This window comes from Coturnix japonica, chromosome 4 (assembly GCF_001577835.2).
Source record: "Coturnix japonica isolate 7356 chromosome 4, Coturnix japonica 2.1, whole genome shotgun sequence".
NCBI lineage: Eukaryota > Metazoa > Chordata > Aves > Galliformes > Phasianidae > Coturnix > Coturnix japonica.
The window spans coordinates 60,058,330-60,072,650 of record NC_029519.1 but is presented as its reverse complement, the minus strand read 5'-3'; the positions used below and the strand labels follow the sequence as shown (position 1 = coordinate 60,072,650).

At 40.3% G+C, this 14,321-nt stretch overlaps 2 protein-coding genes across 2 annotated transcripts in view; both read right to left on the bottom strand.

The window, feature by feature from the left end:
- The window catches only part of NFXL1 (nuclear transcription factor, X-box binding like 1), a 44,849-nt gene extending 41,412 nt beyond the window's left edge, over window positions 1-3,437 (bottom strand). Inside the window, exons 1-4 of the mRNA XM_015862239.1 lie at window positions 3,172-3,437; window positions 2,376-2,546; window positions 1,897-2,006; window positions 688-821 (exon numbers count right to left, since the gene is read on the bottom strand). Coding sequence (XP_015717725.1) covers window positions 688-821; window positions 1,897-2,006; window positions 2,376-2,546; window positions 3,172-3,331 — 575 coding nt within the window. The 5' untranslated portion in view covers window positions 3,332-3,437. The remainder of the gene's footprint in view (window positions 1-687; window positions 822-1,896; window positions 2,007-2,375; window positions 2,547-3,171) is intronic.
- Window positions 3,438-3,771: 334 nt separating this feature from the next.
- CNGA1 (cyclic nucleotide gated channel subunit alpha 1) lies at window positions 3,772-12,079 on the bottom strand. Its single transcript, XM_015862240.2, has 8 exons — window positions 9,941-12,079; window positions 8,587-8,719; window positions 8,241-8,303; window positions 7,853-7,882; window positions 7,567-7,665; window positions 6,511-6,618; window positions 6,263-6,369; window positions 3,772-5,822 (listed from the first exon to the last, which is right to left on the bottom strand). The coding sequence occupies exons 2-8, from the start codon at window positions 8,700-8,702 to the stop codon at window positions 4,405-4,407; spliced, it is 1,941 nt and encodes a 646-aa protein (XP_015717726.1). The 5' UTR covers window positions 8,703-8,719; window positions 9,941-12,079; the 3' UTR covers window positions 3,772-4,404.
- Window positions 12,080-14,321: the final 2,242 nt, after the last annotated feature.

Sequence of the window (14,321 nt, the reverse complement as noted above, 5' to 3'; positions counted from 1 at the left end):
GTGAAACCAAAAAAAACTGTATCGATAACAAACAATAAAGGTCTTTCTATACATATATCAGTTAGCCTTGATGGTGTCAGTTATTAAAAAAATGCAGCATTCCTAAAGGTTGATAGGAGAAGGTCTGGAGTTCATCAGCTCCACAGGCCCTAAGCACTTTCTGGAGTGAATCACTGATTAGGGAGGCAATGCAAGAGGAACAAAGCAGCTACTAGGGAAAGACAACAGACAAGCACATCCTCCTCAGATAAGAGCAGAGTCCTTCAACGGGCTATGTCATTATAATCATCAAATAAAATGTCAATTTGCTCACATACACCATTTCTCTGAAGCAACTTCACTCATTTTACTTAACATTTAAGGACACGATAAATTTCACCTGCACTGAAATGTTTAAACGTCCTGTTTTTAAGCACGGTGTATATAGAACTAATCTGTAACAAAGCAGGCATTGTTAACTTGCACAAAACTTGAGACACTGCCAACCAATAAATCTATACCTTATTTCCTAAGCAAACCAGCTTGTCTGAGACCCTACAGTAGAGTTTTTGAATCCAAGCAATTCTTCTAAGCCTTTTCATGTATGTGTTTACATGCTGCTTTCGTGTACCAGTCCCTTCTAAAGCAACTCCAGTGCACAGATTTCACAACAAAATTATCTGTGTAAATATATTTTGGAGAACTCACCACGGCCATGGATAATCTTTCTTCCCAAAATCATCATCTGTCAAAGGAGACGACACAAGGAATAGGCTGTCCTTGGCCCACTTCTGGATACACACCAGATGAAATATACAGAAGCATCCACAACAGTTCCAGACCTAAAGAGCAGATATAAGTGCCAATTTTTTTTTTAAATGAGTACTTTTTTCCCCCCTCATTGCAATTGATAAAAATCAACAACAAAAGAAAAACAAACTTGCTATTTTCCCATTAGCAGAAAACAAACAAAAAAAGATTCGCAAAGGTAAATTACACCTGTTGTCATGTCAGATTATAGAGAAAGTTTTGTTGCTTACAGAGCCCATGTAGTCATAGAAGCGCCCCTAAGCACACCTTTGGAGGTGATACAGTGCTACCTCTTGCCCAAAGTGCAACTACAGCCACCTTAGCAGTTGCTTAACTTTAAGCCCTGAGGGCCTCCTAAAGATGGAGACTTCACAATCACCTTGGGCAACCTATCCATGTGTAGCACTACCTTTCCTGTATCTAATCTGCACCTTTCAAACCTCAGATTGTGCTGCTACCCTTTATTATACCATCTGTCACCACAGGACTGGCTTTAGTTTTCTTCACAACTTCTAAGTGGCCAGAGCCTGTAATCATATCATTCCTTCATGTCCTCTCTGCCAGACTAAACAAGCCCAACTGTAGCACATACCCTAGGTCTCTAAACATCTTGGTAAAAGTACTAAGAAGTTTTCCCTGTTCAAGTTTCAACAGTTACCTAAAAACATTTAAAAAAAGACCTCTTTACAAGAATGGCTTACAATATGGTCTTTTTTCAAAGAGCTAAAGAAGTATAATGCAAAAGAAGAAGCAAACATTTGCTTCCAATGCTGTTCAGCTTAAGAGAGCTGACTTTAATATTTATATATAATATTTAATATTCTCTCTATATCACAGACCCTCCGTGGTTTCAGCACATTCCTCACTGCTAGTTCTGGAGGGATATACTATTTTGCTTAAAATATCAACCTGCTGCTGAAAATTAATTTAAATAATAAAAACACAGTTTTATGCCTTTGGAACCTCTTGCATGACGTGTTAAGTTGTCAGCTTACAATGAATGAAATATTTGGCAAAAGAAAAGCAGCAGATATTTCTTCATCTTTTTAATAACGTGAGACATTGCTACAAATTAAAGGACTTGAAAGCATACCATGCAGTACTTACAGCTTGGTTCCTTTTAACTGAAGCAATGCAGATCAGACACGTCATAGCCCCTGACTGAAAAGCTTCGTTCATGTACTGTCTTGTACGCTCCAGTTCACTTGCATCTCCATCTTTAATGCACAAAAATTTTTAAAGCCATCAGTAACGTTTGATCTGCTATTCTGTACGTGTTGAGACCGTTGTAAGAAGTAATTTTTTTCCTCTGAACAGAGGCCAGTCATATATTAATACAAAACCACACTATTATAAGTACTTAAGAAAGCTGAAAAACTGTACCACTGGTTCTGCTGAACAAGGCAAGAAGCACAGCAAGTATGCACTGCTGGGAACAAGTATTTTCTGTATATCAGAAAGAAAGAAGTACATCAGAAAACAGCGTTCCCCCTCCAATTGTGCAAAAAGTCTGAGACATAACCAGTAATACTATCCCTTCTGTGCTTTCATATCCAAATAAAAGTCAATATACAGAAAAAGCTTACCGGTTTGACTGGTGTAAACGGTAAATGTTTTCGCCAAAATCTTTCCTTGCTTTATTTCAGCATCTTCATCATCGTCTTCTGATGAAGAACTGAACTGCTCCTCGGCCAGCTTTCTTGCTGCAGCCTGATTCGCTTTCTTAATTTCATCAAATTTCTTCTGTGAGGATAATTCTATTTAAAAAAAAACAACTGTCACAGTCTTAACCACTGTTAACAGTACCACTGCATCCAGACCTTCATCCTTTCAATTGTCCTTTTCTTAAAGAGTTTGCTTAATTTACGTTACACTTCCAATACCACACAGGAAAACAGACACTAATTCTTCGCTGGGCATTATCCATAAAAGTCACAAGGGGAATCACTATCTGTCCATTACTTGTAGCCTTCAGAGGTCCTACAGCAGCTGCTGGTTTCCCACATCGGCCCACACACGCCCATCTTTCCGCCCGACCCCACCGCGCTCCCTAACAGCTGCTAGTCACACCGCAGCCGTTCCTCGAGGTTCAGCCCATGGCTCGAAGGGCACCGACTGCGGACACGCCGGGACAGCTCCAGAACACAGCACACACACGGGGCTCTTAGAGGGGGGAAAGGACCCGCAAGGTCCCCTTCAACCCCGCGCCTCCCGGCCGCTGCCAACGCTGAGCTCCCACCGGCAGCGGGGCTGGCGCCGGGCCCACCGCCACACGCGTCCGCCTCGCTCTCCCAGGGCCCCGGCCCTGCTCTGGGGTCTTCCCGAGGCCAGGCCGGGCTATCGGACCCCGCCGGATGGCTGATACGGAGTAATGGCACTCACCGCAGGTCCCCTCGCCGCCGCTCGCCGCCGCCCGAACACACGCACCTCCGCGGCCGACAGGAGCAGCAGGCCGGGCGGCCGCCCCGCCGCGGTTGGGGAGCCCATCCCCGAGCCGGCCGCGACCCCGACCCCGGCCACCCTGCCGCCAGGCCGCCTCCATCCCTCCCGGCCAGCCACAGAACGGCCGCGCTCCTCACACCCCCGGCCGCAGCCGCCCCGAGGCGAGCTCCCCGCCCTCCCCGCCGGCTCAACCCCTCCGCACGGAAGCGGCGGGCGGGGGCCTGACTACAGCTCCCAGCGCTCCCCGCTCGGCTGCCAGGACACAAGCGCCGGGACGGAGAACTACAGCACCCAACGGGCACCGCGGGGAGGACTGCACCGAGGTGCAGCTGTGGTACCTCAAGGTGGGGGAGGCGGGGCTGCGTGTGAGAGCTCTGTAAGCTCTGCATTTAAGGGTTTCTTCCAGTAAATACACATCGATAGGAGTTAATAAAAGATTTCAGATGGTAAAGAGCCTGAAAATGCTAAATAAGCTGCTTTTATGTGGCAGTGGCAGCTAGCAACTACAACTCATCACTGAAAGATCCAAGAGACAATGTGTGCAGTAACCCCCTGTCTTTATTAAGACTTTGTATAATATCAGTAATTCCATAACATTTCTCTAATACAAAAACCTTAAACTCTTCAACAAAGATGAAAAGTGCTTCTTAAGTTCCTAGTAAGATATGACACAGCCCTATGGGATGCTGCTGCCATTAGATAAACCTAATTCTTTAGAAACAAAAATACGCAGTTCTTTATGTAATAATCTCCCATATTTAATTAATCGTACTTTAATCAGCAGATATTAAATTGTGTTTGTTTATACACAACTTATTATCACGATTCATGCCTATATTCATTTCAAATAATTAATACGATTACCAAACCTTTCCATCTTTCCATAAGAAGACGTAAAGAAATGATTTAAGAACAGTCAGGAAGCCCTTCAGTATTCATACACAAGTAGGATACATTAGATGTACAAAGGTGTAACATAAAGAGTAAGATCTTATGTCCTATCCTCATTCTTGATTCTTCTTATCCTTCCCTAAACCTGACAAAAATTTGTTGTTTTTAGGAAATTGGTGGTATTACCTCAACAGATAATTTTTCATAAGTAATCATTGAGTCATACAAGATTAGAGAAAAACGTATTCAGCCCCATGGGCCTTCAGTCCTATTGCCAGGTTTTTATTCTGTTTTTGCCGCTCCAGGTTTATCTGGGGATGGATCTGCTTCTTCAAAGTCTAAAAATTCTTGCTCTATAACTGGCTTCAATATTTTCTCAATTTGTGTAAGTCTTTTTTTCAGTTTCTGTTGTGCAGCATCATACTCAGCTAACAACCTGGCAAACTTTGTTTGTAACCTGTCCATTGATCCTTCCATATAAGCCACCTTCTCTTCCAGGTCTTTAGGATCGCTTCCTAAATTTGCAACTTCAATGTCCAGCAATCCATCTTTCATTAGGATTTGTTTACCTTTTTCTTCCAGCATTGCCTTTGCATCGGGATACTCTGTTAAAGCCTCCATGAGATCATCTTTAGACAGACAGAACAAGTCTGAGTATCCAATACTTCTAATATTGGCTGTTCTTCGATTGCCAGCTTTGCTACCTTTGATATTAAGAATGCTTATCTCTCCAAAATAGCTGCCATCACTTAGAACCACAAATTGTGTCACTCCATCATCAGCGACTACTGCAAGTTTGCCTTCTTTGATAATGTACATTTCTCGTCCAATATCTCCTTTCCTGCAAATATAGTCCCCAGGGCTGTAGACTTGCGGCTGGAGTTTCAAAACAAGTTCAACCAACAGGCCAGCTTCACAGTCTGCAAAAATCCGAACTTTTTTTAGTGTTTCCAGATGAACGTTGATTGCAATCTCTGCTCTTAGTTTGTCCGGCAGATACTTCAAGACTTCCCTTTCATCCACAGCCTTTTTGTTTGTCCAGAGATAGTCAAACCACTTTATAACTCTTTTTTCCATGTCTTTACTTACATTTCGAAAGTGCATATACTGCTTGATAGCATCAATCTTTGCTTGAAACTCTGCCCTGGCAGCATTCATGTTGGAGATCATAGAGCCGACATTACCAACGATGGTGGCAAAAATCAATACTCCAACCAAGAAGTCAACAACCACAAAGAAATACTCCGAATCCCGTACAGGAGGGGGTGTTTCACCAATAGTAGTCAGGGTCAGAGTGGACCAGTAGAGACTATAGACATACTTTCTGGTCAGACGGGCAAATTCAGGATGGGAAGTATTGGGGTAGACCCACGTGTCAGCCCCAAATCCAATGGCTTTTGAGATCGAGTAATACACACAGGCATTCCAGTGAATAATAATCACGATGTACATGACGAGGTTAGAGATCCTGAAGATATTTGGGTAGTTTGTCCTTGTTTCTGTTCTCTGGAAAAATTCAAACATCCGAGCTACTCTGAGCAGTCGGTTTATTCTCAGTTCTGGGTAATTCAGTCCTAGCTTAAAGTATAAGAGGTCAGTTGGTATGATTGACAGAAAATCCAATTTGAATTGTAGGGAGCTCTTATATTTCTCTTTAAGCTTTTGTTCTTCTTTCACTAGAAGACCTTGTTCCAGGTAACCTAAAATCAAATTGCATGTAAGTATTAATTTTTTTCATTTTCAATTGTTCTGTATTTAGTGTCAAAGCAAAGGGGAGTTGAAAAACATGTTGTGTGCAAGTTCCAGATGATGCATAATTTTCTTTTTAAGCAATTTCTCCTATGTCCAAGCAGTCAGCTTAATGCCACGTAGTTCAGCTTAAGCTAAACTATACAGCTTTGAAAGAATATGATTTTCTTTTCACTGTTCTGTTCATCTGATGAACATTTGGGGGAGATTAAAAAAAAAAGAAAGGAAGAAAGAAAACAACAAAACAGGCCATAGGAAGGGTGGTTAATAGGGGAAAAGAGTTAGAGCCTTGGACTTTCAGTTCCATATTAGAGGTATCTAGCTCTAGGTGTGGTATAAGATTTTAAAATGAACGTATTAATAGAAAGAATGAATTATCAAGTATACATACCTGTTCTTGTCCGTACAAACATGTCAGCGATATAGATGACGTCAGAGACATAATCAACAATAAACCATACAGCTAAGTAGTCATTCTGAAGCTCATCAAAACAGGCTCTGAATAGGAAAAGGAAAAAAAATAAGTTAACATGAAAAGAAAATGAAACACTTGCATGAAATGACTGATGCATGAAGTAAATTTCCCATTAGGTTTATATATTACAGTTTGTCAGAAGTTTTATTGAAGGAGTACCTCACCTAGCAATAATCATAGTCCAGTTGTACATGACAGGCATCGTGATGCAGAACAACCAGTTGTAATACATATTTCCTGCTGGATCAATGATGAAAATTTCTTTCTTCTTCCTGAGTGATAGGTAGAGAAAAAAAGCTATGAGAAACAACTGAAAATACATGTAATGAATTTTGAGGAACAAAGAATTCCAGAAATAACTACTGTTAAATAAAAGGTCTTTATTAAAGCTACACTTCCTTGAGTGAATGCAATAATGCAATTGTGTGAATATGCATGTTTAAATGAGACAAACTATACCTTCCTCACAGTGAAGCATCTAGTTCTGAGCAAGGTGAATTATCAGCACAATTCATATACAGAAACCGAAGAATATGAAAACAAATAAAACACATTTCTCTTAGTTGGTCAAGAAATGATGACTTTTCCAAGAGCAGCAGCAACAACAACAGTAAAAAGAAAAGAAAAAGCAAGAGCTTTTAGGTCACAGCAAAGTTTACTTGTTTATCGGTGACACTGACATGCAGAAGACCTTCCTTTAGTAGCACGTCTTTTGCTGCAGAGCATTATCCAAAATCTGTTGGATAATCAGGATCCACACTAGACCTTTTTTCTTTTGTGTATTTTTTTAGATCAATTCCATGCAGCATATGTATTGCCATTCAATTATCCACATAGAAAGATAAATCAGAACAATTCTGTTCCTAGGAGGACAACAGTATTCCATATACCAATCCACTAGTGAGTAAGCATCTTGTTTACACCACATCCATGGATGCATTACAGAATTACAGAATGACCCGGGTTGGAAGGGACCTCAAGGATCATGTAGTTCCAACCCCCCTGCCTGGCAGGGCCACCAAACATACACATTTACTAGATCAGGTTGCCCAGGGCCCCGTCCAACCTGGTCTTGAACACCTCCAAGGACGGGGCATCCACAACCTCCCTGGGCAGCCTGTTCCAGGGCCTAACCACTCTCCTAGTAAATTCTTTTTAGTTGTACTTAAAAATCAGTTTTATCAAACTGACATAGAAAGACCTAAATGCAAAATACTTACTCTTCATCCTTTTCTTTCTTCTTCTTATCTTTATTTTTGTGTTTTTCCTTTTTTTCCTTGTTCTTTTGTTTTTCTCCATCCTTTTTATTTTCTGACTTGCTACAAAATAGGTTTACATTTTCGGTTATTACAGATTAAGCTGAAGCATATTTGGAAAACCAAATGCTTTAGAAATAGTAGTAGCCTCCACTGGTAGCAAAAAGCAGCGCTCCAGCCAAGAAGTTAACAACAGTTAACAACCAAAAAGAAACATTCAAAAGCCCTTAAAGTAGATTTTCCATCTTACCTCTTCTTTTCTTTTTTCTTTTTCTTCTCTCTTATGAAAAAGAAAATACAGTAGTTATTGTTTTTTCATTTAATTATTAGAATCATCTTAGTTTGATAAGGATAAACCATTTTGCTTAGCTGTTTGGTCTTGAAAATTGTTCTTAATGCATTAATGAAGAACTACTTCTATTTACAATTAATAGATACAACAACAATAGCTTTGCTATTGGGAATGATCTTAATATTTGATGGCTGTAAAGTCCAAATGTACATGCAATCTCTTTTGGGATTACTTGCATGACATAAATGCTTGTGAGGAAATTATTAGACATAGATTATTCCTTTACATTGCTACTTTAGCGCTCAGTAAAGCAGTACTATCACTTTGAAAATGCAAAGGTACTTACTCGTCTTTATTACTGTTGTTGTTAATATTGTATTGTGCAAACACTCCGGGTAGAAACCGTTGCCTAGAGAACAGCAAAACAACAGTTATATGTTACCTGCTGAAATTAAAGGAAAATCATTTTGTCTACATTGTCACAAGCTGATTGTCACAATTTTAATCACGGGATAAGTAATCTATGCAAATATTTACAAAAAAGAATACTTCACATCACTAGAAAACCAATTTATTAATAGAGTGAGAAGGAAGTTAGATGAAAGCAAGTTATCTATGCTTAATTATTCACAAATTATTAAATAATAGAAAAATAAACTACATACACAAGAATGAAATGGAATGAAGCAAACCTGGCACACCTGTTTTCCCCTTTCTCTTTCAGTCCAGGATCCTCACTGGTGTCTTGCACCACCACGCTGGGAATAATTGCATGGGAATGATGGGTCTCAATTACTCCTACCTTCATGGTCAATATTGTCTTAGCTTGGGTAAGAGAGGGAGATTAATTTCAGAAAGTATCACAACTAGCAGAACACACATCTTTCTTTTCTTTTTCCCCCTAAAGATAAGTCTTATTTCCTGCTTCCCCCCAAACTCCTCACAGTTCTTCCAGTTTCCTCTCTTACATGACATTCCCTTCAGCTAAAAATGACGCTGTTGGTGCTGCAGTATGCTGAGTTATCAGGCAACTGAAAAAAATAGAACATTTTTTGAGGCCTCTCTTGCTATTGCACTTGGTTTTGAACCAAAGACTCAGAAGCTTTTTCATGGAGATGGATAAATAGGCTCATGAACAGGTGACATCCTGAATCCTTAGTATGTATGACATCTGAAAATTATGCTCTGATGACAGCAAGAATAGCTGCTGTAACTCAGAATTTGAAGACTGCTGTAGTCTTCTCCTTACTTGCAGAGGATGTAGGATAAGCACATCTTATGTGCTTATTCATGTCTGGCTTGTTCACCTCAATATTAAAACAAAACAAATAACAACATCAAGAACCCTGTAGGGTGCATAATTAATATAGTATGTCATAAACTTTTAATCACTGAAGTAATTAACTTCTGCTGTCTCTTTCTACCATTATTCTTATGATTTTGTCAGTTATATCTTCATATCAATAAGATTGCTAATTGTTGAAGCATCAGGAGCATCTACAAGTGATCTGCTGTTGACAGGGCCTTTTAGCGAGGATTTCAAACTAGATGCTATCCACTGCAATAGCAATATCCCTATGCACATGAAATCAGAGTGTAGAGATTCCTGTAGCCCACAAACTGAGTAATAAGCATCTGTTCCACTGGTAAATAAAGTGCCATAGAATAAACCAGTCTTAAAGTAATTCCCTTCTGTAGCAAAGCACACAGCAAAAGAGAAATACAATGGTACAGCTGCAACAGAACTGCCTGATTTATCTGACTCAACAAACCAATGAAACTAAAAAATATTCCTATACAAGAAATTGGAGAGGAAACCCCTGATTGAAGCAGCTGACAGACATGAATGATACACATAAGAAATGATATAGAAATATACATTACTCTAGAAAGCAGAAAACTAAAGATTAAAAGCTAACATCTGTTCTTTCAAGAATAGTCCTAAATATTGTCTAGCGTTGCTCATCAGTCTTTAAATGCTCAACAGTAAGCATCAGGTCTAAAGTATCACAGAAAAACACATAGCAAACATTAGGTCAGATTCACCAGCTGCCTAAAAGCTGTAACAGAGTTTTCACTGGCTTGCTCCAAGGGTAGATTGTATTTGAGTGAGTAGAGACTGAAAATACACCAGGTTAAATTAAGCAGCTTTGTATCTGCTTACAGGTGCTGTGAAAGCTCTGTTAATGCTGGCACACAAAGCCCCACCCTGATTTGACCTATATCCTCTGCAGAGCTCACAGGTATAAAACAAAGCTGTGTCCAGCCACTTCCAACAACTTGGCATCAAACAACTGAAAATACTCATCTCAAGGCAAATCATGCCTGTAAGTGTATTCTATATCAGTCCCCATTAACACTCCCAGTAGCAGCTTTTAGGAACTTGGTTTTTATGTTTATCTTTGCAAAAGGATGACAGCAAAACAGATATCTTAGACTCTGTGATATGCAGTCATACTAATTTGCCCATAGGCTAGAAATAAGACAGTGAGAAGTGTGGTGAAACAGAACATGTAGAAAAGCCACACCTATCCAGAACACATAGCCTGGAGTTTGAGTAAAGTCTATGTTCTGCAGTTTCCCATCTTCTCCAGCTGAATAGGAATTTCTATGCTTTTTTCTTTTTTTGCAAATAAACCAATTCCTCTGACTCCATTCACGTCTAACCAAAAAAGAAGAACTGTAGGGTATTTTGTGTCCTGAGAAAGCAGAATTTGCTGGGAGAGAAGAGCAGCTTTTTGGAGCAGGACTAGAGAGTTCATATTTCTGAGGCACATGAAGCATTTAGTGAGCATTAAGTATGCTTCAAAATTGTCCACACATAGAAACTGGACGCATTTACTATCCTGTAGTCTCAAAGAATTAAATCCAAATCTCAGCTCAGGTGGCTGCTGCCCTAGGTTGTCTCACTCCTCATATAGCCAAGGACACACAGCACAACAATATCTTTAAGTTCCATTAGTTCCAATGCACACTGCTTGGAACCTTGAAATTGTTGAGTCTAAGGTGCAGAAATGATAATGCAGCATGTGCCCCATGCAAACTGAACAGACATAACAGTTCCTCCTGGTCTGGGGACTGCAGTCACTTTGTCACAGCTTTTGTACCACATTTCTGATTACATTATAGAGCTTTTTCTAACAAAATATTTCAGGCTGCCTTTACTAACTTGTATCACTATCATGTTTCTTTTCCTGTGTTTGCACATTCTTTCTTAAACTGGTACATTGTCACGTCCCGTTACACTGATGTTATGTCAATAGTCAGATGCTAAATGCCACCTTGTAGTATTCAGGTGTGAAGTTTGAAAGTAACACAGATAAGTGTGGTATTTTATTGCTGGTATTTTAGGTTATTTATTTCATAATTTCTTTTGCTGTATCATCACCAACAACTTGCTTTTACTTCCCCGCATTTCTAAATGTGACTACTACAGCAAACTACTGACTTCTCAAATCTTATGAACTACAAATTAAATATGTTAATTCCTATGTGTCAAAATCTTTAGGGCTGCACAAAAAATGAGGGCAGCATTATCCTACAGGACTGCAGTGAATGGATGATCAGCTTCCACCTCTTCTGCTTTCTTATCTTACCCATTTCTCACCTTGTCATTGGTCCACTGCATTCCAAACCACAAAGAAATCATCAGCAGATTTAAAACATGAAGTCTATCAAAACAAGAATCTTCACTAACACGCAAAAGGAGTCTCTAGCAGTTCTGCAGTAAAAGGTATAATCAGTGTACACGCTTACCTTGGTAATGTAATCTGCTGCTTCTTGTAGCAATTCCAGTCCTCTAGATGAGCCACGGCTCCTTACTACGTAAGTGGAGCCACCGTGGTAAGCTAAATATCATCAGCATATCAGAATATCAGCCTTAAATCCCTTATTATTTGATTTCTCACGGAGCCAGCTCTGTGTGTGGTTCCCCGAATCATTCCCAGGGAAGGACATGGATGTTAGAGGAGGATTTCCTCGACCTAGTGATGGATTTTGAGATTTAGAGAGAGATGACAGTGACAGTGGCAGTCACTATTATCCTCCGCCTGAGCAGATGCTTACTGGCCCTTTTGACACGCAGAAGAAATGGCAAATACTGGAGCATGCTCTGTCATAAAACTAAATCCAAACCAATCAAACAAACACCTGTTAATAACTATATACTTGGTGCCCTTTTTTGACCCATTTTTGTAATAATGGGGATGCATTTTTTGCTGTAGCAACAGTTCTTCCCTGGAATAGAAAAAAAAAGCATAAATGCAAATTTCCTGTTTATGATTTTATCCTCTTGATGAACAATAACAACCATTGTCAAACTATTGGAGGTTCTTCACTAATTTAGCATAATTTTTACGTTCCTAATTCTTTAAAACATAAAAAACAAACAAATAAACCAAAACAATAACACCACTAATTGTATATATATACTTAGTGGAAAATCACTGAATCACAGACTTGCAAGGGTTCAAGACATATATCTTCCCTTAACCAAGAGCAGGAGGAAGCAATACTGCTAGCATTGCTAGAAGCCACCATAAACTTTGCAGTGCACATGACTGAGTGGTCTTTCATGTGCGGATGGATGAGCTGTAGCTTTAATCACAAACCCAAAATGATGCTCAGTACCACAAATCAGTCTCCTGACCAGGTGAACAATTCAGCCACATCTGGTACTGGATCAGGATTGATTTTATCTGTCATTCTCACAGGCTTTTGCCTGGTCTGCAGTCTGAGTGATCCCAGTGTTGAATGCTGAGCAGCTATTTTGTGAGTATGTGGTGGCACTGAGTGGCCAGAACTTACACCTCAACTGTGTATCTCTTGAGCACCAGACTATAATTGTGCCCTCAGTGAAAAGCAGATCTTTATTTGGCAGAAGTCTCGCCCTGACATTTTAGGTATCAGACAGTGCCTGCGCTTTGTCTCTCATTCAAACATAAATTGCAAAGTAGATTCACCTTTTTAATCAGGTGGAGAAAAGTGAGCTTTAAAGGAACTCAGACTTCCATAAGTTGCTCTTACCTGTTTTACAGGAGAGCTTTTCAGCTCTCAGACGTAAGAGGTTGAATCCCACTGCGTCCAGCCAGTTCCCTATCCAAAACTGGCACAACTCTATCCCCCTTTAAAAGCCAGTTAAGTCATTGACTAGTTTAGAGGCAATACCTCTCCCCAGGGATACTTTCTGTACCATTCTGTATTTCAGTGAAGTAACCTTAACTGTTAAAGGAGGATGCCTGGCACTATTGGATTATCATTGTAGAAGGCCAACTGTAATCTATTTCTGTATCCTGCTTTGTCAGTGTATCTGTAATTCTTCTCAATCCTATTAAAGCTGTCTCTAGATTCAAACACTCCTAACCAAAGCACTTGAAACATCAAACATAGGCATTCATAAACAAATAGATTTTAACAGAACAGCACTGCATTCCAGCTGCACGTGTTGTAGCTCTGTGAACAAATGATTGGGTGAGACTGCAGTTGGGGCAGGCTCATTTTCTGAAAATACTGTCTCCTAGTGTCTTCTAGTGCTGATGACATTTCAGCGTGCAATGCATGTAACATCAGAAAGGCCATAGCTGAGAAGGCTCTGAGGCTTCTGGCAAGCGGCGTCTCCACCAGTAGGTGGTACTGCACTTTTACTTTAGTTTTAGAAGGGTTCTAGGTGGAGAGAAAAGAACTACTTGCAGTTTAAGATGTGTGTTAGTGTGTTAGAGTCACTGATGGGGATGAGGTTGGAATCTGAAAGCACTGTGCAGACTTTCAGCTCAACTTTCTGTGAACATGCGGACTAAAGGGCACGCAGACAGCACCAGATGATAGGAGCCTATGTCAAAGCCTTTTACCAGTATAGAATGGCGACCATACAGAAATGCCCCTAACTCTGAATAGTCTGGCTGGATTTCTTTTCAGTAGAATTGTATTTCAGAGTAAAGCAATGTGGGAAATCTGGGCTCATTACGCAGAGTAATTTTGCTAAAGTGCAGACAAAAGTTATTCCACTGAGATTAATTCTTTTTATTTCAAAGAAATCATTGACATGTGATACAGCCACTAATAAAAGTGGTAGAAAATGCACCTGTAGTACAGTGTCCAGGCCTGGAGCACCAGCACAAAGATTCAGATCTGCTGGTCCAGTGGAGGCCTCGGTGATGCTCAGAGGTCTGGGGCACCTCTTCTGTGTGGAAGGATCGAGGAAGCTGGGCTTGTTCAGTCAGGAGTAGAGAAGGCTCCAGAAGACCTCAACACAGCCTTCCAGTACTTGGAGGAAGATGAAGACCAACTTTGTACATGGTCTAATACTGACAGAACAAGAGCTAATGGTTTTAAACTAAAAGAGGGGAGATTTGGATTAGACTCCAGAAAGACAGTATTCACTAGGAGGGCAATGAGGCACTTACACAGCTGCCCAGAGAAGCTGAGGGTG